Source organism: Brachionichthys hirsutus, chromosome 5 (genome assembly GCF_040956055.1).
Source record: "Brachionichthys hirsutus isolate HB-005 chromosome 5, CSIRO-AGI_Bhir_v1, whole genome shotgun sequence".
Taxonomy (NCBI): Eukaryota; Metazoa; Chordata; class Actinopteri; order Lophiiformes; family Brachionichthyidae; genus Brachionichthys; species Brachionichthys hirsutus.
The window spans coordinates 11142504-11168460 of record NC_090901.1 but is presented as its reverse complement, the minus strand read 5'-3'; the positions used below and the strand labels follow the sequence as shown (position 1 = coordinate 11168460).

At 48.8% G+C, this 25957-nt stretch overlaps 2 protein-coding genes across 2 annotated transcripts; one reads left to right on the top strand and one right to left on the bottom strand.

The window, feature by feature from the left end:
• On the top strand, positions 1 to 15570 carry tubgcp6 (tubulin gamma complex component 6). Its single transcript, XM_068738946.1, is given in 24 exon segments — positions 1 to 762; positions 858 to 1021; positions 1422 to 1635; positions 2344 to 2502; positions 2839 to 2960; positions 3254 to 3317; positions 3404 to 3513; positions 3595 to 3686; positions 4961 to 5100; positions 6156 to 6305; positions 6840 to 6921; positions 7217 to 7305; positions 7676 to 7791; positions 8368 to 8506; positions 8913 to 9008; positions 9095 to 10630; positions 10868 to 10973; positions 11905 to 12067; positions 12795 to 12936; positions 13347 to 13541; positions 13838 to 13970; positions 14254 to 14467; positions 14994 to 15187; positions 15336 to 15570. Coding segments are annotated over 24 exon segments (5274 nt in total). The 3' UTR covers positions 15428 to 15570.
• A 39-nt stretch (positions 15571 to 15609) lies between these two features.
• appl2 (adaptor protein, phosphotyrosine interaction, PH domain and leucine zipper containing 2) lies at positions 15610 to 23262 on the bottom strand. Its single transcript, XM_068739177.1, has 21 exons — positions 23206 to 23262; positions 22205 to 22303; positions 21862 to 21921; positions 21707 to 21778; positions 21388 to 21475; positions 21200 to 21241; positions 21070 to 21128; positions 20752 to 20898; positions 20564 to 20646; positions 20337 to 20489; positions 19504 to 19692; positions 19392 to 19434; positions 19261 to 19317; positions 18885 to 18979; positions 18357 to 18512; positions 18228 to 18280; positions 17982 to 18153; positions 17872 to 17908; positions 17631 to 17786; positions 17486 to 17533; positions 15610 to 17196 (listed from the first exon to the last, which is right to left on the bottom strand). Exons 1-21 carry the CDS (start codon positions 23260 to 23262, stop codon positions 17065 to 17067), a joined length of 1998 nt encoding a protein of 665 aa, XP_068595278.1. The 3' UTR covers positions 15610 to 17064.
• Between the last annotated feature and the right edge of the window lie 2695 nt (positions 23263 to 25957).

The following is a 25957-nucleotide window of genomic DNA, read 5'->3' as shown; positions in this document are numbered from 1 at the left end:
ATGCACCCCAGCTGCACCAGCAGCAGCATCCCCGAGCTGCTGGGTGCCCTGTGTGACTCCGGCCTGTCCGGGGTGTCGTGGAAACGTCGTGCCCTGGGAGGAATCTCTAGAGAAGGCTTTCGCAAAGCTCTCAAGAAGTGTGCCTATGGTGCCCTGCTGTCGAAGCTGTTTCAAGATGGACCTAAAGTTTCAGCCTCGGGAGTCGGTGCCGCAGCTAACACCCCACCCAGGAACAAAATCTTGATGATATGTTTTGACTTGCGGATGGCGGGGTGCAGAGAGGAGGCGGAGAATTTGGAGGAGCAGTTGGAGAGGCTGCCAGAGGGAGCGTCCTCCGGCCTGAAGGAGCTGGGTGCGGTGCTCGATCTCCTGGTGAACCTGGCTGGCTCTGCACCTCCTCCCGTGACGTCCTTCAGCCGGGACTACATGAGACGGGAGAGGCCTGTCCTGCGGCGGCCTCAACCGTGGGCTTACCAGAGCGAAGAGTTGCAGCGGCTCGAGGCCCGAGCCTGGGGGCTGGTTTGTGGTGAGGAATGGGGGACCTTAGAGACCTTGTGTGGAACTCAGAGGCTTATGGATGCCCCCCCAGGCACAGGGCTGCCGGCTCTGAAGGCTAAACTGGAAGCGGAAGAAAGATTTGAGAAAGAGACCAGGCTGACGCTGTTTGGAGCTCTGCAGCACACGCGTACTTCAGACATGGACGTAAGACTGGACCTGCCGCCAGTTCCCAGTAATATCGACGTAACCGGGTTGGCTTTAAGGGTACGGATATATGTATTAGTTTAACATCTATGCTCAATTTAAGTTGTTCCTTGGTTATGCAAAGGAATCTTTATGCTTGATTGTTGTCTGTGCAGGTCCCTTCCTGTTTGGACCAGTCAGAGGACGAAGGCTTCCAGTCATCTTCAAACCTGACCCCGGACTCTCAGTCAGAGCCGAGCCCCGTTCCAGACATAGATATCTGGGAGGCGCTCAAAACGTTTCAGCCTGGGAGGCGGCGCTGTTGGGAGTCCGTTGGCTGGTAGGTTATGCGTTTGTTAAACTTGTATTCCAGACAACAATTTATTAAGATTGCAGTATTTAAAAGAAGTATCTAAATACAAGGACATAACATGTGGAACGTCTGTCAAATGTTCAGATCTCTGCGTCCTCGCTCATGGTCTTAGATCTGCAGGTCTGTCCGGGCTCAATCACAAAAAGAGGTTCGACTTCACCTCGGCTTCTTTTTCTAGTCCTTAGTATTGCATGATTTTACCATTTAAGGCGATAATCTCAAAAGGCGTGTCATTAAATCTGCTGTTCAAAGACAAAACGTATTTTAAATGGTACCGATAATCAAAAGCGTCTGAAAGAGCTCCGCCCATATTCCCGTTCTGCTTTCATTTTCTTACTCTGCACACCAAATGTGTTTCTGTTCTTAGCCCACCGGGACAGAGGGAGTCCCTCTATCTGACGGAGGGGGGCAGGGAAGCCTTTGACCAGCTCTATCGTCTGTGGGAGGGTCAGATGAGGGTGGTCAGCACCAGCACCCCCTCGCCCCTCCTCTTCCTGCCACAAGATTCCCAGACTCAGCTGGTGACCGACCTCATGAACGTCCTGATCGGAGTGGCGTCCACCACCTTCCCTCTCAACCAGGTCGCCAGTCAAACAGCATTCTATCAGTCTGTAAAGTTCAAAAAGAATGCAGCTGCTCTGTCGTTTTGGGGATCTGTGCTGAAAGTGACGACAAAGTTCAAAATGTATAATTTAACATTGCGAGCTTCACCCTTTAATGTCGATTAGCCTGCAGGGACTGTATAGAAGTGTGAGCAGTCAAGTTGTGAAGATAAAATAAAATCCTGAGCTTTAACAAACTGCAGCAAACGATCACTTAGGATATCTCGTCTGTTGCTTTATTGTTTCCAGAAGAAAATCAGTATTCACAACATCGAACTCACTGTAATGTAATCGAATATGTTATTACTGCATTAGATGGAATCTAGTGCTGAGATTTAGCAGCAGCTTGTTGACGTGTTTATTAAACTGGGATTGTCTCTGTGCTGGATGCAGAATATTCTGCTTCTCGCCCCCCCAGGAGAGTCCTGTTTGGAGCTTTGAGTACTGTTCTCATAAAACAACAACAGAAAGGTCAACATAAAGGAAAACTAATCACATATTGTTGTTTAATGTAATAACGCCCCCCCCCCTTCAGGAATCACCATGGAGGTGACTCTGAAAACCTCAACAAAAATTCAATATCACAGCTTTACACAGTGGATCCTGGCTGCAGGCTGTTTCGTTGGCAGTTATTAGTCTGTACTATTGTGTATGTTCTCTGCCATCTGTTTCTCTGTGTGTCTTCAGAGCGTTCAGTTTCATGTCAGGCCTGGCGTGTGCGTGTCGGGAGCCTCTCCAGAGAGTGTGTCCCGCCTGCTGGGGGAGCTGGCCCAGTACGGAACCCACTACCTGAGGCTGAGCCGATTCGGTCTGCAGAGCGCCGACAAAAAGGGCCTTGTGTTTCAGGTGTGTGTGTTTGTGTTTCTGGTGTGTGTGTTTGTGTTTCTGGTGTGTGTGTTTGTGTTTCAGGAGTGTGTGTTTGTGTTTCAGGAGTGTGTGTTTGTGTTTCTGGTGTGTGTGTCTGTGTTTCAGGAGTGTGTGTCTGTGTTTCAGGAGTGTGTGTCTGTGTTGCAGGAGTGTGTCTGTGTTTCAGGAGTGTGTGTGTTTGTGTTTCAGGAGTGTGTGCTTTTAAACAGCATCTTTGAAGGAACACTTCCTCAGAAAACTGAAATTAATTCCTGAAGTTATTTGGAGGATGTTTTCAGATTATTGGCTGTTGTGTGTGTGTGCGTTTTTTCTCAGGCGTTTACCGGTGGTCTCCGGAAGTACCTGCATTACTACAGGGCCTGTGTTCTCACCACGCCCCCCACCCTCAGCCTCCTGACCATCGGCTTCCTTTTCCGTAAAGTGGGCCGGCAGCTGAGGTGAGGTCGAAGCCTTCCATCAGCATAACGGTGATGGAGGGAGTCTGTTTGGGTCGTTCATACTGAAGCCTGGTGTTAATGTTTGATCTCCAGTGGACAGCTCTGAGTCCAGATGTGACCCCGCCCACTTCAGATCAGTGTGGACGCTAACGTGTCCTGGCTCACGCTGATCAGCTGACTCTGATTTCCATTTGGTCTTGGCTGCAGAGGGTTTTTAACACATTGATCCCTTTTCACGGCCGGAGATGACCTGGATTAGATTTATCAGCCTGAATAATCTCTCCTGCTCTCAGGTATCTGTCGGAGCTGTGCTGTGTGGACGGGCCTTCGGGTCCCAGCCAGGCTATCTTCCCCGTGGTGAGTTCTTTTATCTCCGGCGTTGTCATCCAGTGTTCTGCCTATCAGATGGCGTGTCCAGCTCAGTGCGGCGTTCTCCTCCTCAGGGCGTTAAACTGCTGTCCTACCTGTACAACGAAGCCCAGAGTAACTGCAGCAATGAGAATTATCCAGTGTTGCTGTCGCTGCTGAGGAGCAGCTGTGAGCCGTACACACGGTGAGCCCGATCCCAGAAGTCTTCACCGGCACGCTGGACTCGCCGTTCCTCCGCTAACGAGTCCGCCTCTGCTCCTTTCAGGTTCGTGTCTGACTGGGTGTACAGCGGCGTGTTTCGGGACGTTTATGGCGAGTTCATAATCCAGGTCAACGAGGACTATCTCGGCTTCAGAGGTGAGGATGCGGCGCGATATCGCATAAAGCATTTTGGCTTCAGTCAGCAGGTTCTCGTGGTGAAGCGGAACAGAACTTTTACTGCCAGGTTGGAAACGTCCTTGTTTCTAGAAAGGGGGTCATGGAATTATTGGATGTCGTCTCTGCCCGGTAACCTACAGTGACAAACAAACAGAAAGCCTTACTTTATTCTCTTCAGTCGCACAAACTGTTTCTGAAATTAATTGGTTTCTCTTCCCCTCGACAAACCCGGATGAGCCAAGTTAATTTTTATTGTCCAATTAAAGACGTGTCCCTTAGAGGAGAGGAGAGGACTTGACTCGGTAGGAGACGATCATTTCAGAGCAGATAAATAGGCCCGTCTGTTCTCCCCGGAGGAGCGCAGATTTAATAGACTTTATTATTTACTGTTTGATTTGAAGATGCTGTCGTCTGTCGCAGCTCAAAGGCGGCGCCAGCAGAGGATTCGTCCATCGGTGGAAACGCTGGATTATCTCCCGATTGATAATATTTACACTCATGGCAAAGTAAACGGTGAACTCTTCCGTTTCTAAATGGATCCTGAAGGAACCCGCCACACTGTTCCAGGGTCCAGGAGTCACGTGATGAGGGTCAGCCTATCAGGGGGACTGGTGGTGACATTGGAGGGAAGCTGCCTTGTAGACGTTCGCTCTCTTTGAGCTGCCGTTTGGTGGCGCTGGTTGATTGAACTTATTTAAGCTGAACTGATGAGTGATGATAAAAGAATCTTTGAACCCCGCTCTGTGTTCCGGACAGGACTCCATAAATACAGTCGTATAGCAAATCGCTACAGCTTGTCCAAACGTTGTGCGTCACACGGCACCCCAAGGTCGGCCCAACACCTCGGCGCCGTCTGGCTCAGAGGTTCATTTGCTCATCGGCTACACCTCATCAACTCCTGCAGTGAACCTCCTCGCTCCTGCGTTTTTGGAGGACACGCAAATGTCATTGTTCTCCTTGAAGTCCTCCAGCCGGGGAGGCAATCAGCGGCGGAGCTCTCCTGCCAAGCCTCGGGCTGGAGGCTAGCAAACGTTCCTGTTCTCTTATGCTTTTTGCTCGGGATCACTGAGCTAAGCGCTAACAATTTCCAAGTGTTAATTCAAGCGATCAGGTTCCTGCCATGCCCCGTAAGTCATACTAATAAGGAAAAGTTTTAGGCAAGAGTACAGCCGGAGCGATCCTCCAGGAGGGCTTAAGTTGGGAGATTTACCCTGGCTCTGTGAAAACCTGTGTTCTGGGTGAACATTCTGCAGACAAACACTTCTGGGTCCAAGGATACACTCTGATCTCCAAGGATGTGGAGGACTGTGTGCCGCTGTTCCTGAGACACATCGCCAACGACGTCTACGTCTGCGGGAAGACCATCAACCTCCTGAAGATCTGCTGCCCACAGGTTCCTCCCTTACTTTTCCTCTTTGTAACGTGTTCAGTTTACGGTTTTGGCTCAGAGATGCTCAGGTCAGCCTCTGAAGCCGCTCCTCAGTGATCGTCCTGCCACAGCAGAGTAAGATGATCCTACCCACAGGTGAGAGTAGGAACATCAAAGGATTGGCCGGATGGTTTATTTAACTGTTTTTGGATTGATAAGGAACCAAAATCACCATAATAGTGTAGATAAAAGGTCCCATTTTATAATATGGGACCTTCTAAGAAACATTTGCCCTTAAAATTGCTTGAATGATTATTTAATGAAAGGAAAATATATTTGTAGAAATTACAAGCATTTAAGTGTTAATTTGTAATCATGTTCTTGACTGAAGACTGCGTGTTGAAGCCGTTTATGTTGTACACTAAACCTTCCCTTCATTATAAATGACATTTGGCGCCCGGCTCTTTCTGCCGTTATCTCTATGAATGAAGCCTCATTTGCTGTGATGACAGTAAGCTTAGCTTTCCAGATGAATGAATGCCCCAGTGAAGCGTTTCTTTCTAATCTAACAGTATTAATGTCCTCTCCCCTCTGTGCCCCCCCCCCCCCCCCATCTCCAGACATGATGCATTGTCAAGTCTCGACCTGCCTCACCTGCAGCCTCTAATTCTACAGCTAGCGTTTCTCCTCATGCTAATCTAGTGCTCAGTTATTCCTGGACAAACTGCAGGGGGTGCGAACCTATGTGAATTTATGGATTGAAAGATGCTAAAGTAAAGCATCGTTGCTAATGTGCTATTTAATGTGGCGTATTATGAGGGGAAACGCTGCATCACCGGAGTCTTATTTTAGGTGTACCTGTGCAAGCATCGCTGCATTTCTAGCAGGTTCCGTCTGACTTTGCCGTAATTCACCGGCTTGCTGTGTTGAAAAACGAGCTAATCCAGCAGTTATAATTCGCTTTATTAGAAATCGGATGCTTGCCGAAGAACGGCGTCCAGCCTGTGTGTTTGGTAACATCCGTTCACGGCGCCACTTTCAGCACGATCTGGTTAAATGACAGATTTTCCTCTCCCCAGCACTATATCTGTTGGTCGGAGCTGCCCATGCCTCGCATTGCCGTGACCTTCTCCCTGCAGGAGGTGGAGGAGATAGAGAGGGACTGCGCCGTGTACCGCGGACGCCTGGAGAGGGTTGCTAAGCACAGCGCCATCAGCAGGGAGCAGCAGGTACTGACACACATGACGTTGTGTGTGTTTTATTTTTTTTTATCGCATTTAATTCTAGAGGCTGAACTTTGATGATGATCGCTCCTCTGATCACCCGAAAAGAGAAGTCGTTCTTTACTTGCCCCTATTTCTGTAGTCGGGTGAAGGTTCTTAGATGGAGTAGAGAAGATGGAGACTAGTTTTTAGATCAAACAAATGACCATGCGGCTCATTTGGTCTAATCCAAATCTTAAGTGGAAAAATGTTAATGAGAGCCTCGGAACTAAAAGCCTCCGTCTGAAGTGGCACCACAAGGTCAAACATGTCCACGCCTCGCTAGACATAATTAATGAGGTGGAAGAGGTTCGCTCAATTACACAGTGACTGATGAATCAACAAGCATGTAGATTTAGGAGTTCAACAACACGAGTCCCTAAAAAAGATGCTGCCCGAGCCTGAGGCTTGATTTGTTGCTAGGTTAGGAGAGACGGGGGGGAGGATATCTGAGGCAGGGAGATCTCTGTTAATGACATTTCGTGTCTTTTGTATTGTAAGGCCCAGAGAGTGGAAATGGCACGCCAGGAGCTGATCGGTCAGGTCCGGGAGTCGGCAGTCAAAACACTGGAGAGCATCCGCGGTTTGTGTGACACACACACACAACATGCTACACACTTGTTTTATACAGCTAAGGAAGTATATGGACACCTCCCATTCTGCTGAGGATACATTTAACAAATGACTTTGTAACTTTTCCTCCTCGTGAGGAGCACTCTGATCAGTTTAACTCCTCATCATTTATTACTTTGAATCGTGTGAGCTAACTTTCAGGAAAGGTGGTGCTGAATCTGGCCCGACGCTCTCCGTGTGTTTTGGTGCGTTTGTTTTTTACGTGGAGGGTGAATCTCCCACCGTCTCCTCTCTGGCTCCTGCAGGGCGTCAGGTGTCGCAGCGTCTGGCCAAGGAGGCCAGGAAGAGGGAGCGCTTTGAGGAGCTGAAGCACCACCTGGACCAGCAGCAAGAGGTGGGAGGAGAGGAGTGTGTGAATGGGGGCACCTGCCTTTAGTGTGTCTGGTTGTTGGCTTGTGTGTTATTAAAGTCAGTCACACAGCTGGGAGGAGGAACTCGTTCAATGCTGGAGTGATTTAGGACTTTCGTCACTTCGTTATTTACCCGAGTTGAACATGCAGCAAGTTGTGGATGTTCAGTCAGGGAAAAACGATGTTCTGTGTGTCTTAGAATAAGAAGCATTTCTGCCTCTGAGAATGGAATTAATTCATTAAGCTGTGAATCGTCTTTGATTAATAATCAGCACCTTCCTAAAGACTTTGTGTGTGTGTGTGTGTGTGTGTGTGTGTGTGTGTGTGTGTTTGGGGTTGGGGGGTCGGCTCCAGTGGAGAAGTGCAGCCAGGAAACAGCAGGAGGGGGATGACTTCAGCTTTGCCAGGGAGCTGAGGGACCGAGAGAAGAGACTCCAGGCTTTGGAGGAGCAGCTGGAGCAGAGAGCCAGGTCTGATCAATGGCTGATTAATCATTAATATCTAATCCAAATAATTACCTTCTCTCTCTCTCTATCATTCTGGTCTGAAGAAAAATGGCTTTAATTTTTATTTGTGATGAAACAAATCAAACAAGCACATAAAACGTTTCCTATAAAGGAATTCAAATGATCAAAAAACACTGATCATTAATAGTTAGATAATTAGTCAATGAAAATGAAATATATTAATCATGATATTAATGTTAATTTATTCAGGGAAAGTACTTTTGTAAGGACTTTATGGAGTTCAGGAAGAAAAGTTTTTCCTGCTTCCTGGTGGAAACGTTATTAATTAGCCACGACACATTTGTGAATTAATTGATCAACACAAACTTAATCAGCAACAGTTTTGATAATTTTTATGAATGGTTTTTAATCATTTTTAATTAAAAGATTGTCATAGAATATATCTATGAATAACTGGAGAAAAACAAAAAAGCATTTTACATAGAATGATTCATTAATAAATCGAATCATCATATGATGCTAAAAATAAAGACATGCATAAAATCCTCCCTGAATGACTTTAAACCATGTGACTCGTAGGAAGGAGCTGATTGCTCAGTACAGCCGCCTATCAGAGGAGGCTGCCCACAGAGAGAGGCGGGCCATGTGGCGGGTGCAAAGAATGCGACTTGACGAAGCCAGGGCTCATTTCTTCACGCGTGACCGACAGCAGACTGAGGTGAATTAAACAGCTATTGTTTGACATTATTCTGTCTCCAACCAATGAGAGACAGGAAGCAGCTCACGGAGACGCCCGAGACGAGATGACTGCTGTGGTTCGGGTTCTGCATCTCCAGTCGGTCATTGGTTTTGTTCCTCAAAAGCTCGGTTGATCAAATATCAACTCTGATTCACGTTTACTTTTCATGGTTAGTGTATAAAGATAGCAAGAACAATTTAGAACCTTTTTGGCGATGATCCAGATCACCATGTGGACGGTGTGAATCCAGTTGGGAGGGGAATGAGCTGCTCGGCGGAGGTCTCCGAGTGCTTTCCTACTTTTAAGAAGCATTTGCAGGAAACGCATTGAAGAGGAGAAAGTATTATTTTGGCAGTAGATTTCAGCTCTCGTGACTCATTTGCAGGACATGCTGGAGAAATACCCTTTAGGCCAGCGGAGACCCCCCAGTGCAGGACTGTCCTCGGTCTCAGCACAGCCAGCGCCGGTATGACGACACACTGTTTCTACATGAACTCTCGCTTGTTTCAGATTAATCAGGCTGTTAGGAGGTGTGTGTGCTGCCTCATTAGTATTCTGTCTTCACAGATACACCAACAACCTGGTGCACCCTCACCCCCCCTCAAGCCCCTAACCTCCCCGGACATCAGCGTCAATGATCTTCTTCCTGAAACCACAAATCCTGACAGCCGGCAGGTGGACGAGGCCCTGCAGGAGATCGGCTCTGACCTACCTGAAGGGTGTCCCGCAGTACAGCCAGTAGACTATGACTTTAGTGCCCCCTTTAGTCCACTCGAGGGTATCACAGGCCAGGCCAGTCCACATGTGATCCAGAACCATCCCTCTTTCTCTCACATTCTCATAGAGGAGAATGTCTCTCAAGTTCAGGAGGGTCTTCCCAAAGCGAGCGTATTTAGCCAAGCTTCCAAATCCAGCTTCGCTCTGGGCCAGGGCACCCCGGAGGGACCCCGGAATAAATGTAGGTCCAGACCCCATGGTTCAGAGCAGCTCACGGATGGGAGGAGCTCCATCGCCAACGAGCAGGAGCGGGAGCAGAGGTCGGATGCACGTGAAGGTGAAGCGGGTGCTGCTGAACCACCGGCTTCAGTTGGAAGTATTTCTCTGCCTTGTGTCTCTGGTGAAGAACTAAAAGATGGCGACTCGCTTTCAATGGTTTTCACACCTTCGCCTGGATTCCATGGCGATGCCTCTGGTGTTCACGCACAGATGGGGCAGGCTAAATTTGAGGCAACACTTGCTCCCCTTTGCCCTGAAGTCCAGAGTCATGTCTCTGATTCGGCCGTTAGGATCAGCGCCCACGGTCACTCCTCGGACTCGGCGCTGGAGGTGGGATGTGTAGTTTCAGGAGAAGAACCCAAACCTTCTCCTCTACCCGGCAGCGCCCACGGTCACTCCTCAGACTCGGCGCTGAGGTTCGGATGTGTAGTTTCAGGAGAAGAACCCAAACCTTCTCCTCTACCCGGCAGCGCCCACGGTCACTCCTCAGACTCGGCGCTGAGGTTCGGATGTGTAGTTTCAGGAGAAGAACCCAAACTCTCTCCTCTACCCGGCAGCGCCCACGGTCACTCCTCAGACTCGGCGCTGAGGTTCGGATGTGTAGTTTCAGGAGAAGAACCCAAACCTTCTCCTCTACCCGGCAGCGCCCACGGTCACTCCTCGGACTCGGCGCTGAGGTTGGGATGTGTAGTTTCAGGAGAAGAACCCAAACCTTCTCCTCTACCCGGCAGCGCCCACGGTCACTCCTCAGACTCGGCGCTGAGGTTGGGATGTGTAGTTTCAGGAGAAGAACCCAAACCTTCTCCTCTACCCGGCAGCGCCCACGGTCACTCCTCGGACTCGGCGCTGAGGTTGGGATGTGTAGTTTCTGGAGAAGAACCCAAACTCTCTCCTCTACCCGGCAGCGCCCACGGTCACTCCTCAGACTCGGCGCTCGGGGTGGGTTGTGTGGTTCTAGGGGCGGAGCCACCAGCCCCCACCCTACTAGGCAGTGCTTATGGCCACTCGTCGGATTCTTCACTTGGAGTCGGGTGTGTGGTGAAGGGCAAAGGGAAGGGAAATCAACAGGCGGCTGAAGCTGGGAAAGGTAAAGCAGGAGAGGCGATCGTATAAAATGAGTAGTTGTAGAAAGAAATCTTATATTTAATTACAGTATAATCTGAAGAGAACTGGGCTGTGGTATTCCCTTGTTCCATTAAAAGTCTGTTTGCCATATTACAACTGTTTAGTTTCTGCTGTTGAATTTGTGTTGGCTGAATCAGACAGAATGTTTTTTGACCCGTTCATGGTGATCGTCGGTGAAACTACAGGAGAATTTGTTTACCTCTCACTGCAGGCGTCAAGTCGGACGGCTCTGCTGAGCAGCGAGAAACATCTGAGCAGGAGTATCTGTGTTCCTTGTCTGCCCAGTACCAGGTGGAGCACTACGAGGACTGCTACACCCTAATGGGTCAGTAGGAAGCATTTAACAAATGTCATTTATTTAGATTTTAGACACGATGATGCTTCATTCAGTGACACGGTAGTGCAGTGGGTAGCGCTGTTGCTTCATAGCAAGGAGGTTCCGGGTTTGATTTCTTTTTGTGCAGAGTTCGCATGTTCTCCAGGTTCTCCGGCTTCCTTCCACCTCCAAATATATGCAATTTAGGTAAACCGATCACTCCAAATTGTCAATAGGTGTGGGCATATGTGTTTCAAAAACGGGTCGAACCCAACAACAATATACGCCACACGTCGTGTCAAATAATGATACGAAACCTCAAAGCATTGGAGCTGATTTCATGTCGATGAAAATGCATTCGGGAGTGATGTTAAATATTTCCTCCGTCGGCAGCCGTTGAGGGTGGAGAAGGACGTGGTGATATTTCAGAAGTCTTTGTGTTTGGGTCGGACGCGTCGTCTTTGTGTGTTCAGTCGTGCTCCCGGTATTCATGAGGGCTTCTCCATGAAATCAATCAGGGTCCGCTCGGCTGAATATCTTTGCCACATACTTGATCAGTCCAGAGATTTATGTTTATTTATGGAGCGTAGAGAAAGGAGAAAATACTGCAACAGCTCACAGCGTGGCGTTCCACTCAGAAGATATCTCTGTTCCCATTGGGTAAATGATCAATATCAGTGTAGTGATCTTTAAATACTGTCCATCAGTCATTCACTTCATGGGAGGTGCAGAAATAAATCAAATCCCTGCCGTCGTTTGAAAGTCAATATCATCAGAAAAGATGAAGAAGGCCAGTGAATGTTAAAGTTTCAGCCTTTCTAACTGGAACCAATCGCCAAAACAGACGATCAATTTTCAGTTGATCATCCCCACCTAATGAAACCATTCAGTAAATGCCTATTTACAGCATCTCTTCTTGTTTACCTGCCTTGTCTCACAGATGCGTCCCCCGAGTGCCAGCTGCTGAAGCCGGTGGCGCGGGGCCCCTTTGGCCCCGGGGGCGTCCCGGCGGAACCCACCGACACCACCGCCGTCCAGCTCAGTGAGATGGTCTCCCTGCCCGTCCTGATCAAACACTCCGTCACCACCCCCATCATCACTCAGTGAGTGTCTGTTAGGGCGGAGTAAAAACATTACACTAACGTCCTGCTGAGTCGTCAGATTTACCGGTAAACCGGTTGGAGCAGGTTATTCCTGAACCATTTCAAATTAAAAGCTCTTTGGCATTTCAGTGGACAGGACCCCAAAGCTTTTATTCTGAAACTGTTGTGAGAAGGTTCTTGTTGAAAACTCAAGGCTCCCAGAATGCATTTTAAATCTGACTCCGGATGTCTCAGAAGGCAAATTCTCATTTGGTTTGTTTTTATTCACTGTCTTTCAATACGTTTTTATCTAAGCTCAGGAAGCTAATCCAATTAAAAGCCTTTGGGTGCTTCAGTTTAATGAGCTCCATGAATCCCTGATGACGAACAGCTCCCTGACATCATTCCCCTGATCTTCATCCTTCTTTCCGAGTGATTCTTCCTCTGCAGTGTTCCTGCGGGTCTTTGTGTGAATAATGTTTCTCTGCACAAACGTTTTTAACGCTGGCTTAGCGCTAACACACATTTTCATCCACTACTCAGACGATGTTGTGGAGTTCGCTAGAGATTTTTCACTCTATTTTTATCTCCTCCCAGCTGAAGAGAATATTCCCTAAACCCCACCCTTACGTAAACGTGATTTGCTGAGGAGTAATTCAAAGTAATGGGATTTAGTCATCATCGAAGAAGCACCGGTAGATTCAGTCAGCAACATGTTCATCCCATCATCTCCTCCTCCTCTCCTCAGCGTGTCTCTGGTGAACAAGGCAGTGGTGGACTACTTCTTTGTGGGGCTGGGGGTGGAGAGACACTTCGAGGCGCTCCGCCACTTCCTGCTGATGGAGGACGGCGAGTTCGCTCAGTCCCTCAGCGATCTGCTGTTTGAGAAGGTGCTTCGCTTTACTTCCGAGGCATTTTAAACATTTTAAACCGAGTTGTTCGAGAGCCGAGGTTCCACTCTATATCTGCGAAGCTAAAGCAGTAAAAGTAAAATAAAATATAAAACAAGTAGAAACAATCTATGTAAAATATCCGTCGTTATTAAAAAAAAGTCTTATTTTAGCCGGGGACTCCAACTACTGATTCCTGCAGGGTGAAGCGATCGGGAGGCGTTGGTTGAGCATTAGGCTGATGATGTCACCACATAGTGACATCATCACTGTGTGACTGCCTCTTCATGGTGAATAGATTGTCCTTTTTCTCATGATGGCACCAGTTTCCTCCTTCAGAGCTGTGCTAATAATCAGTTAATGGAAGCTCTTATCTGATTTTATCCCCCGCCCCCCCCCCGCCCCCCCAGTTGGTGAGTGGCCAGACCCCAGGCGAGCTGCTGACCCCTCTGGTGCTCAACTCCATCCTGATGAAGGCCCTGCAGTACAGTTTGCACGGGGACACGCCCCTCGCTGCCAACTTCACCTTCGCCCTGCGCTTCCTCCCGGAGACCTTCCACCCCCACGCCCCCGACTCGCTCAACTGTCTGGAGCTGCGCTACAAGGTGAGGCACGGCAGCGTGAACGTGATAGGCTGTCGTGTGCGACATCGTTAGCCTGCCAGGTGGTGAGACGTTGGAGCTCGTAGCTGATTGGACGACAGGTGCTGTGATGCTGCACATATCGTGTTTCTTGTGACTTCCTGTTCTCTCGCGTTGATGAAGGTGGTGCGCCATCATCCTCACCTCCCCTCACTATCTCCCTTTGCCTGCCCCCCCCCCCCCCCCCCCCGTTCCTCCTTCTTTCACGCCTCGCCCTGTTTCACGCGCCTGCTTCGTGTTCCCTCGGCGTCGTCTCCCAGGTGGACTGGCCGCTGAACATCGTCGTCACAGACAGCTGCATGAACAAGTACAACCGCCTGTTCTCCTTCCTGCTGCAGCTCAAACACATGGTGTGGAGCCTCCGCGAGGTCTGGTTCCACCTCAAGAGAACAGGTGAGAGAACTTCTGATACAGACTCCGCCCCCTCTGGGGAGTTAACGTTCGCATTATTTCCCGCTTCAGTTCCTTATGAGATATTGATGCTGCAATTCCTTTATGATTTATGTGTGCAGGAGGATTATTGTGAAACTCTGAGTGCTGCTGGGTTAGAGTATTGATCCTGTTCACGCTGTAATTAACCCAGAGGAGCGTTATTGATCCTGATCACGACTGGTGTGAACTCCGTCGTTCTGTTGAGGTGTAGGTTTAGACCGGATCTATAATCTGATCGTTTCAGCGCTGCTGAAGGGCGCTGGACGCTCGGTGCAGTTCCGCCAGCTGCAGCTCTACCGACACGAGATGCAGCATTTCGTTAAGGTGATCCAGGGTTACATCGCCAACCAGATCCTTCAGGTGTCCTGGAGCGAGTTCACCACCAAGCTGGCCGCCGCCAGCGACCTGGACGCCATCCACCGCACCCACGCCGACTACCTCAACAGAGCCATCTTCAGGTGGGGGACGGGAACTGCTGGTGCACCATGTGTTACATACATAAACAATGCTTTTTATCATTATTGAGACACATTTTAGTAGATTACTTCACATCTTGTGAAGTGAAATCAGTTTTAGCAGCTTTTTTTTCCTTCTGAAATCCACCAAAGGCCATCGCTGCGTTCTCCTCCATGCACCAGTTACCACCGTTAGAACCCACGGCCCAGTTCACGATTTAAATCCCTTAAATGTACTTGATTTAATTTAAATCATGTCATTTCAGTGTAAATATTCTGGGCTGTATGCTTCCCTGAACTGGAGCAGATACACCAATGAAAGGCGAGGAACTGATTCCTTTAGATTCTGAGTCTCCGCCGTCATAATAAATTCATCCGGCCTCCTCGCTGCTGGCTGATTGATATTCCAGCTGGATCTGAGGCGACTCCTGAACCTGCTGAATGATTTAATCAGGACAAGATGTCGTTATCAGACTTCTCCGTGTCGAACTCATCCCGCCTCTTGAACGCTCCTCTTTCGCCTCCTCAGGAGTCTGCTGACGGAGAAGGCCGCCCCAGTCATGAACATCATCCACAGCATCTTCAGCCTCGTCCTCAAGTTTCGGGCTCAGCTGATCGCACAGCCCTGGGACAGCCAGCAGGGGGAGGCAGTGCACCCCAGTTTCATCGCCATGCAGCAGTCGTACAACACCTTCAAGTATTACTCCCACTTCCTGTTCAAAGGTGAGGAGGATGCTGTTCATTTAAATAAAGTTTAGTTTCTGCTTTGTACCACAGTCCTCTTCATGTAGTCACTGCGGTCATTGCTGCAATGCATTATGGGATGTACCGTTTTAATATTTAACACCGTGTTTCTATTCTCTGGTCTCAGTGGTGACCAAGCTGGTGAACCGAGGCTACCAGCCTCACCTGGAGGATTTCCTGCTCCGCATCAACTTCAACAACTACTACAAAGACTCCTGAGCCGAGTACTGGTGAAGTATCCGGTGGACACTCATCCTGTGTTCCGTCGGGTCATGCAGACGACGAGATGCTAAAGCATGTAGCATAAACGCCTCTGCCTAAACTATATTTAAATGTAAAAAAGTCTTTAATAAATCTGTTTCCTCTGATGTGGTTCTTCTGCGATGAAAGAGAAACATTCATTTCAGTTCACAAAAAAAGGTTATTTATTGAAGATTGCATGTCGACACTGGTCTGAAAAGGACAAATGAAGTGCAAAGGCTCATGGGTAATTGGATCCAGGCCTCTTTACGGAGAGAACGTCATCCCGGTCTGGTTTCTAGACTGGTGGAGGCCAGCGAACTTTACATGGTGAGTTTTTTTACTACAGTGAGACGATCGATCGCTACACTTATTTGTGATGGTTAACATGATGCAGGACGCCCGACTGCGATGAAATGATGCATACATGACAACGTCTTTAGTGTGGCGCAGATCCAGATGCGATCATTGATCCAGTTTGAAGGAAAAACTGATCCAATTAGTGTTTCCTTCCATTTAGACTGGCTTAAATTAGAGCTCAGGGGAAAGTAGCCACAAGCCATCGCTCCGAGCCAGGCTAGCTGCTAGCCACCGTTCATGCTGAGCTCAAAGGCAACCTTCCATAATTCTGGATCCGCAAAAGTGTAAAACTTTGCCAGAACCAAGCATGCAATCGACTAGAAGGTTGAATTGCTGTGACGAGCCGAAAGAGGAAGGAGAGTGATGTCAGTTGTCAATAGTTTCTTAGTTTAGTTTGTGTTAGTCCAGATCAGCTGAGATCCAGACTGGAGGACAGACCGGTCGATCAATCGCTCCGATCGGTGTGAGCAAAACAAATGTGAACGTCAAACACGTCTGATCAGTTCACGTTTCCCATCTCAGAGTTCCAAAGGACATTTAATCATGCGCCGACTCTGCTTTAACATCACTCACTATTTACACAGGCTGAAACAATCGTTGTGTTAGGTCTGGATTAGTTCAGTTTAAATGAAATGGCTTTCCCTGCTCCAGAAGATTTTGTCTTGTAAGCTGTTTGAGGAACGATAATAGTCTCCCCAAAATGTTTGCATGCTGTTCCTGTAGCAGCCTCGTCTACATCTTCTAAAATGTTTTATTGAACAAAGATGTGTTTGGCTGTGAGGCTCCAGGAATGTTTTGTGGATTCAGGAACTTCCCAGCAGTGTGAAGTTCAGGAAATAACGGATGTGACGGTAACCGGTTTTAGAAGAGTCGGGATTTAGCGCACAGTGGGGAAACGAAAAGTCACTCCTGTCCAAGCAGCCCAACTGATTTTCATTCATCAAAGGGTCATAGTGCAATAACTTCTGTAGTCGCCATGCCAACCTAGTCACATTAGCGATCACGTACAGGTTAACGTGTGAAACGACATAAAAGAATAAACGGCCCCACCTCCCGTTAGCGAGCTGAGATATTAGAAGACAACAGATCAGTCCCTTTTGCTGTAAAGCCAGATTCAGCCGGGACAGGTGAGCCTTTTGGTCCATGCTAACGTACCCGCTAACACCCTCCAAGTAACGCAGGCAGGCAGAGGAGAATGTGGGTGTTGGAACGCCTCCTTGTCTCTGGCCCTGCTCCTCATTTATAGTCCGTCCTGACTAGGCCTCGGACTCCAGGTCTTCTTGTCCCGGCCCGTCAGGCGTGTCGCCCGCCTCGGGCTCCAGCAGCAAGAATTTGCCGTCGTTGGTGAGAGGCATGCTCTTCATCAGCTGGGCCAGCGCCTCTGGGTCCTGAAGGAAGAGAGTCCAGGCCGGTTAGAAATCATTTACCATTTGGTTTTAGAACATTCGTTTCTCCGTTATTGCTCCCATCATGCTCTGGTGTTGGCATCGCCTAAATGATATCAGAAATGATGACGCCAGCGACAGAAATGGACCAAATCGTTCAAAGGATGAGGGAAACACGAGCCCCTTACCCTCTGAATGCAACAGGAGGTACATCATTATTATGGTTTGTTGCATATTTAAAACATCACACTTCAGTCACACAGAGAAACAGCTGATTGCATTTCTGCGCTACCTTCTTAGCTTCTGTGATGTCCTTGGCCAAGCTGACGGTGTAACAGATCTGGGGGGGGGGGGGGGGGGGAGAGATAAAAATATGTGTTTTTCATTCCTTCATCGGTTCGTTTCCTCTCTAAACAAATGTTTGGTGATTAAAAAACCTTTTCTCCCTCCGTGTTGCTCTCGAAGACGAAGGCGCTAAACGACGGCTCTCCTTCCTCGTCCCCGTCGCTCCAGTCTCTGGTCTCCACCACGAATCCCATCAGCCTCCCATTCTCCTGGTGGGCGGCGAACTGACACACCTCCTCCAGCTGGAACTAGAGGTCGGAGGTCGGGAGAGAATGAAGCTTTCAAAGGATGATCCGAGCGAGAAGCCGAATGACTCTCTGTCATCAAACTCACACTTATTCTGGTGACTTGAGTCTGAGGGTCGATCAACCTGTGGAGATGAAACATGGCGATGACCGTGATGCCGTCGCGTCGGTCCGACGGAGACGCCAACTGAACCTCACCTGAGGCTGCTGCTGGTCACCATGAGGTGCGACTCCGTGGTCTTGAAGATGTTGTGGATGGCCCGGGCGGCGAGGACCTGCCTCATGGCCTCGTAGATCACTTCCTGGTTGCTGCAGCGGACCGCCATCGAGCCCAGGAAGCGCACGGCGAACACCTGCTGCAGGAGGGCGTCTGCGGACACGAACACTAAACACGTCGGCGTCGCTCGACGACACGCAGAGAGGACGTTTAGAGGAGGAGGTTACCGTCACTTTCTGTTGAGCAGTCGTCATCGGTCTCTCCGAAGGGATTGGTTCGTCTGATGGGGAAACCGAAAACAGTGAGGCGACGGCGGTGAGCCGTCAAGGACGGAAAGGAGATCACCTCCCGCTCACCTCCCACCAGCCCGGTTCTGGTCCTGGAACTCTGACGCAGGAAGCATGATGTCAAACTGGATGGGCGTCCCGGGGGCTATCAGGTCCTCCGGCTCCGAGGCAGCCCCGGTCTTCTGGGCTCCACCACCGGCAGCCGGGACACTCCCCGGCTTCGCTCTGCGAAGGGACGAGGAATTATTAACCGGAAAACAGATGTTTAAAGCGGAAGCCCCGAGGGCGTCAGCTAGCTAGCTAACCTTTATCTACAAACTTGATGCAGCAATGCCAACGCTGGGCTCAGCGCCTACGTTATGCAGGAAGTTAGCTACATAGCCAGACATGCTAACGTGCTGCTGTTTGCTGCTTTCCTTATAAGCCTGAAAATTAAGACTGAGTCCAGGAGCTACAGAATCATGATCTCATTGAATCCCTTCTTTTTCTATAAGTTTGTTTGTTTATTCCACCATGATGTTTACACCCAGTCCTGCCTTCGTTTCTGAAGCGCCCCCCCCCCAAGTGAGAGGCACTTTTGCTGCGTCGTGAACTCACCTGTCGGGGTCCGGTGAGCCTTCGGGTCTCTTCTCGAAGCTGGTGATCGGCGTGACGGCCTGGATGGCGGTTTGGTTCAACCGGATGGCGACAGCCTGAAACGCAAGAAACGTACTAAAGTAAATATACATTTAACATGCATTTAAACGATTGAAAATGTTTGAAATACAGTTTTCATATGATCTATACTATGACGCTGCACTTCCTGTCTTCCACCAGATGAAGGGTTTTAGTCATCAGACAGTTGAATCTGTTTTATTCGGTGTCTCTTCTGCTCTTAAGAGCCCGATTTGATGAATCCCAGCCCAGAAACCAGCGACGATCTCAAGCAGACGCGTTTCCTCGTGTTTGGAGCTGCTGTGTGGAGTAGTGTTACCTCAGGGTTGTCTGTCAGGTAGATCTGTCTGGAGATGTTGTTCACTGTGCAAATCCACTGGGGATCAAACACAGATGGACGTTAGAGCCCATCAGACACGATGAAGGGCGACCAATGAGGAAGACTCTTACCTCTTCATATTCCCTCCTGCTCTCAGCCTGTAGGATCATCGACCTGCAAACAAACGTCTCATTCGTGTTTAATGTCGTTAGGATTGTTGTTGTTGTTCTTAGGGGCACGTACTTTTTGCCTGAGGGAGAGGTGATCTGGAAACAGTAGCGTCTGTCTTCACACTCCACGCCCATGACAGAGCTGTTGTCCAGGTCCAGCACCATCCCCCCCGCCACCGCCCCTCGGGGCTGACACATGAGGTTCCCTCCCTGGGTGAAGAAGTACAGCCGGTCCCAGGCTGTGGTCACTAGGCCGGTTTTACTGGAGCACAGGGGATGAGAGTCGGCTCGGCTGGTTGGACCGTGTTCGGGTAAAACGAAGACGAGCTCAAAAACCGAAAGGCTTTAATCTCGATCTGGAATTAATCTGGCTCCATGGGGTCTCCAGTTCAATTAAAATAATTATGAATCACAAGTTTCAAGAAAATCTATCCTTAAAAGCACAGAAAATATCTCAGTCCTTTAATCTGGAGTCCCTTAAATTGTTTCTTCTGAACACTGATCAGACTGTCTGGACGTCCGTTTCTCTGCTCCAGACAATCGTCAATCTGACGAAGACGAGGCAGCGAGTCTGACAACGCTGACATTTCATTAAATCACATCCAGGTTGCGCTGCAGCCCCCCTCCCCCCCCCCAGCCATTAAGCAGCTTCCTGTCTCATACATCACTTTGAGACGCGCCGGATTGTTTGCTGCATCTTCACCGACGCGCGTTTTGTGACAGGCCGTCCCGATGCAACGGGTGAATATTGATCGACTCCAATTCCCTACGAAACATTAAAATGTCCACGCATACAAAATGAGGACAGATGGAAGCTCTCGTTCCGCCGCTGTTGAATTTATTTCCCCTTAAACTATTGTGCAGGAAGAGGGAACGCCCTTCAGGCGACAGTGCGATCGATCTCACTTCCTGATGTTCAGGTAACCCGCCTTCTGGATCAGCGTGCGGTTGACAGGTTCCACGTCTTTATCTGGCATGTAGACGTCGTCCTCCGCCGACAGCAGCTCCCTCTGGGTCGCGCGCATGTTCTCCGCCTCCGCGTCCAGCTGGGCCTGGATGCTGGACAGGAAGCGCTCCCGTCAGGCGAGCACGAACCAGGAACTGAAGGGATGAAGATGACGACGGAGGCTTACTTTTGCGTCATGTTGGACACGGAGCAGAGGAAGTTCTCCATCTTCTTCGACACCAGCTCGATGCCTTTCTTGAAGAAGCTGATCTGAAATAATGAGCAGATTTTGGCGGGTTCATCCCGGGTCACGTGACTGCAGGCGTGGTCATGAACATTAACTGGACTCCTTTCAGCCTGGCCCACGGCCCACACCTGTGCCTGGACGTAGCCTAGCATGGGCTCCAGCATGGCTATCCTCTTGCGGTACTGCAGGGCGTTGAGGGCGCAGTAATACTGCAGCGAGGCCTGGTGCTGCTTCCTCCGGGTGTAGGCCACCTCCTTCACCAAGTCCGACTTCAGCTGCCCACACAGGAGGAGTTAGCATGCAAATATGCATCGACGCATGTCTCCTGCACAAGCTGTGCACACAGTCCTACCCCAAGTATGTAAAACGTATTCTCTCTCACACACACACACACACACACAAAGAAGCAGTAACATGGCGCAGCTAGACGCTCTTTCTCGCGCTACCTTCTCGTTCTCCTTCTTCTTCGGCAGTCGGCTGTACTTCACCATCGACGCCTCGTGTTCTGGAGACGACGGGAGGATCAGAGAAAGGGCAGGAAATCATTCACCTGTGAAGCTGCAGCTTTGTTCTCACCGTCGGTGGCGATGCCGTGTATTTCCTTCAGCGTGCTGATCTCTGAAACGCGCAATTCACAGGAAACACGAGTTAGAACATAGAGAAATAAACGGAGAACGGGTTCCGTAACGGATAAACGGTCACAGCAGACATTCGGGGTCTTATTCAGATGATTTCGTTTTGTGCGGGCGTGTGCTCGTTCCTACCCGTGAGGTCTTTCTCTCTGAACTGGATCAGTGGGAACACCATGCTATCAGCCATCTGATTGGCCAGCTCAGAGTGGAGCGAGTTCAGCTGCACACAACAGACGCACGGAAACGTCACAGGCAGGAAGCGCCATCTTTGAAGTTCCTGCAACAGCCTCACAAACCGGCTGAAACGGGAGCTCATGCTACACCAACGAGCTAATCAGCAGCTACACAAGCGACGACTTCTACTCTGACCCGGATCCTTTGGAGTGTGCTGACTGCCCCCATCATCAGGACCCCCCCCCCCCCAAGCCAACAATCATCATCATCAGCTCACCTCTCCTACGGTTTTGGCAAAGATCTGCAGCGTGGCGATGACCTCTTCATCACCTTTTCCAAGGGCGAAGTTCTAGACAGGAGAAGGGAAGCAGCTGAATTGACTGACTTCATCAGCATCCTCTTCCTCGGTGGCTCTTGATTGGCCGTACTGACCTTCTTCTCGTACTCCAGGAGCTGCTGTGAGAGCTGCTCCGTGGCCAATCCCATCTCGCTCTGTGGGCAGACGCAGGCAAAGAATGAAGGGGGTTAGTCTGCAGCTGATTGGTCGATGGATGTCAAAGGTCAGAGGTCAGAATGGAAACAGTCAGACATCATTCTATACGAGTTGTGAGGAGAGAAGTGATTCTGAATTACACAAACTCCACTCGTTCGTTATCTGTAGCCTCTGAATCCATTCTTTGTTTTTTTTGTACGTTTCTTTTAAAAAGGACGTCAGATGTTTAAACGACGCGGCACAAATAGTCGAGTTGATCCACAGCGCCGATGTTCTCGGTACCTGCGCTCCAAATACCCGCTGCAGCGACTGGTGCAGCTGGTTGGTGTAGCTGGTGAGCATCCCAGCATCTTCCTCAAACACGCTGAGCAGCGAGCGGGTCTGCGGGACAGAACAGCGACGCGTTTCAGCCGCCGTCACGCACTCTGGAAGAGTTCAGACATTTTAACGCACGAGAGCAAATAGGAAATAACACAGATACAACCGAGGCCTGTGGCTTTCACTTATGCGAACAGGTGTGTTAGATACATCGGATGGGTTTGGGTAAACTGTGGTTGTTGTTTTTTTTTGACACGTCCTACATTAAAGGAACAGCCAAAAGAATGATCCGTTCTGGATCGAGCTTTCCTTTTGGAACCGGGTTGGGTTCGGTGCAGGCTGGCTATGCAAAGTGGCCGCAGGTGTGTCTGTAAACAGGTGCAGAGCAATCAGAGCAGCACGCCCATTGGCTGAAGTCTGTTTACGGAGACGCGAAGAAGAAGCCAGCTTTTGGACGTGGAGACGCGGCTGCTCCCATTTCTGCTCCGGGATAAAGCGCTTTCTGAACGGGAGACGAGGAGGGGAACCTCCGGGGTGGGAGGAGCCATCAATAAATCCGAACCTTGTACTTATTACGCGTGAATAACAGACTGGTTTGGCTTCACCCCGAGACTAAAACACTGGTGACATCTTTGCTGTCGCCCCGTTCGCTGCTCACTATTGACGCGTTCCGAGCTGGTCCGAAAATGGAAACCCCTCCCATTCGCAGCGAATAGGGCAGGGTTCGGCTCCAGTTCGTGTTCTGATTCTGAAATCTAACTTCACACGACATTTGGAACCCGCAACGAGCCGCTGGAGATGCTGTGGTTGAGCTATGGTGGTCCCCAGAGCTACTGGATGCATCGGGGTGGCCCCTCCGACCGGAGATGAGCCGAACGGCGAGCATGTAGCTCGTAATGCTAACCTACGGCGCTCGCGTTGTCTTTAAACGCGTCTTTAACCTAATGACGCCTGGCGCGGCCTACCTGCGGGCTGTCCTGTAAGGCGTCCTCCAGGAGCAGCTTGTGGTGAACGGCCGGCATGTTGTTAGCGATGGGAGAGACGGAAGCAGAAAGAGGGCTTGAATTATTTAGAGGGTGGACTCTGTTTCCCAGAGTTCTGCGCGCGGGTGAGAGCACAAAGTAGAGACGGGCGCAAGTCTGATTTATTCCCAGCAACAGTGACTCCATGTGGTCATGCAAAGAATTACATGGTTCATCAAAAAAACCCGACATGGGCTTTATTATTGTAATGCCAACAGTGACTCCGTGTGGTCATGTGAAGAATTGCATGGCTGATTTACCTACATGGGATTTTTTAAATCCTCCTCAGTGTCTCTGAGGAAAAGACAGGAGGCGGAGCTAGAAGTGATAAAGATGATGAGGTTCTCCTTGGGAGAGACCAGGATAGGATTATAAATGAGACAATAAGAGGGACAGTGAAGGTTAGACGTTTTGGAGACAAGGTCAGAGAGACCAGACTTTGATGGTTTGGACATGTCCGGAGGAGAGACAGGGACTATATCGGTAGAAGGATGCTGAGGATGGAACTGCCAGGGAACAGGGCTAGAGGTCGACCCAGGAGAAGATACATGGACGTAGTGAGGGAGGACGTGAGAGTGGCTGGTGTTGGGGAGGACGATGCAAAGGACTTGCTGTAGCGACCCCTCCCAGGACAAGCTGAAAGTACAGTAGTAGTAGTAGTAGTAGTAGTAGCCATTCCTGACGCAACCCTCTGCATTTATCCAGGCTCGGGAACGGCACACGGGAGAAACTTGTAATGCTTCGTTAGCTCCTGGTAACGGCACTGGTCTGTGCTACCCATGAGGCTGGGCTAGGGCTAGGATTAGGCCATCAAACTCATCAATATACCCAACGCTGACCCTCTGTGTGTGTGTGTGTGTGTGTGAATGATTGTCTGTCTGTCTGGCCCTGTGATGAACTGGCAGCTCGTCCAGGGCGTGCCGTGCCTTTCGTCCGTATTCAGCTGGGATACGGATCAAGAAAATGAAGGAATGAATGACCTTAACCTATGGGAAAACAAACTATAAAACAATAAACAGATGTATCTGAAAGAACATTAAAAGAAAAAAAGGAAGTCTGCATAAAACCTAACAAAATAAAGGGATGAAAATGGAATTAATGGCACAAATTCAGATAAAAACTAAGACGTTCCAGTTCCTGATGGCGAACGGTCCTGATCCCAGCCCGACTGGGCGGGAGACCTCCTGGATGGCAGGTCTGTATCTGTCAGTTGGGAACAGACCCAAAACCTTCCCCCTACAGTTCGTTTACTGTTTCTAAACACTATAGAAAAAATACATTTTGTTTTCAAATCAAATGAAACTGTTTGAGTTCATTAATCTTAGTCTTATTTTTGTGCCTCAGAAACATGGACTGTCCATTTCACTTTGAATGAAAGCTACTGTTTCATATCTCTCTCTCTCTCTCTTTTTCTCTCTCGCTCTCTCTCATTGATACGACCAGCCCGAGGCTACATTTGTCTCAGTTATGCTCTTACCTGCCCAGGTGTGTTCATTCTTTCAGTGTGGCAGCAGAGGCAGGTAGGCTGACGTTCACTCTCTAACATTATCCATTAATCAAAACTAGACCCTGTTTGGGGTCATTTCTGTATTTAATGAGAGGAAAGAGTTTGATCTGGTGATGATTTAAGGTATTCACATCTTCTGATAAAAAGCCAACCTGGAATATGAAGGATCGTAAATTGATTTTATTCATATATGAATGAACTGTACAATAAAAGATGACCCTAACCCCTTGGCTTACAGGTTACAGGCTGAGCTATCTGTCAATCATCAACGATGCAATCCAGGTCACCGGACAAAAAATATTGTTTGTATGAGACTAAATTAATTGCATATTTAATAGGCAGTAAGGTATCTGATTGATGCAACCATTTAAATCTCAGTATCTTTACCTATTGAGAATTTGTCTAAATGGAAATTGTTACTATGAATCTTTATTAACGAGTGATAATAATCAGTAGTATATTTGAATTTCATTTTCTGCTGCATGAATGATTTAAACAATCACGTTTGCTAATCTTAACTCTCCTAACATTTTTTTAAAAAGGTTGTATATTCCTGTTTTTACCATCATTAATTAAATGATAGCTTAATGCCGTAGTGTTTCTATAAATGGAATAAAACACTCCCACCTTTTTGATGGTGAATCTCCCATTTAGTGACGTATAAACAGATTTACCGACGTGGATGGACAGTTCTGGTGCTTACGTTAATTAACTTAAGACTTAGCTTGACAGAAGCAGAAGAATATTTAAACAAAATAGAAGATATATAGATTAATTTCCAGAACCACATTCGATAATGTTTTCATTAAAGATGCCTCGTCTGTCACTAGATGTAAGAGATAAAAGTAAAACTGAAGGACGACGTCATCTGACGCGTGACGCTTCATGGTATTTGTGCAAATGAAAAAGTGAGATATCAACATAACAAGTTTTTTTCAAAGTCAAATATTGAAGTTTATCTTCAGCGGGTGAGAATGACTGAAATGGCCCTTTCACTTGCTGTTCATACCTAAAAGAAAAAACCCTCGGCTGTGCAGTTAAACACGACCCAGGTAGAAGCGCTCAGTGTCCCGATCACATACCTCAGACAAGCCTGATCATTCAAAATCAAATCAACTGATTGCGGTCCATAAAATACTCATGAACGGCAGCAGTAGTTTAATTATAATGACAATCAATAGTAGAGAT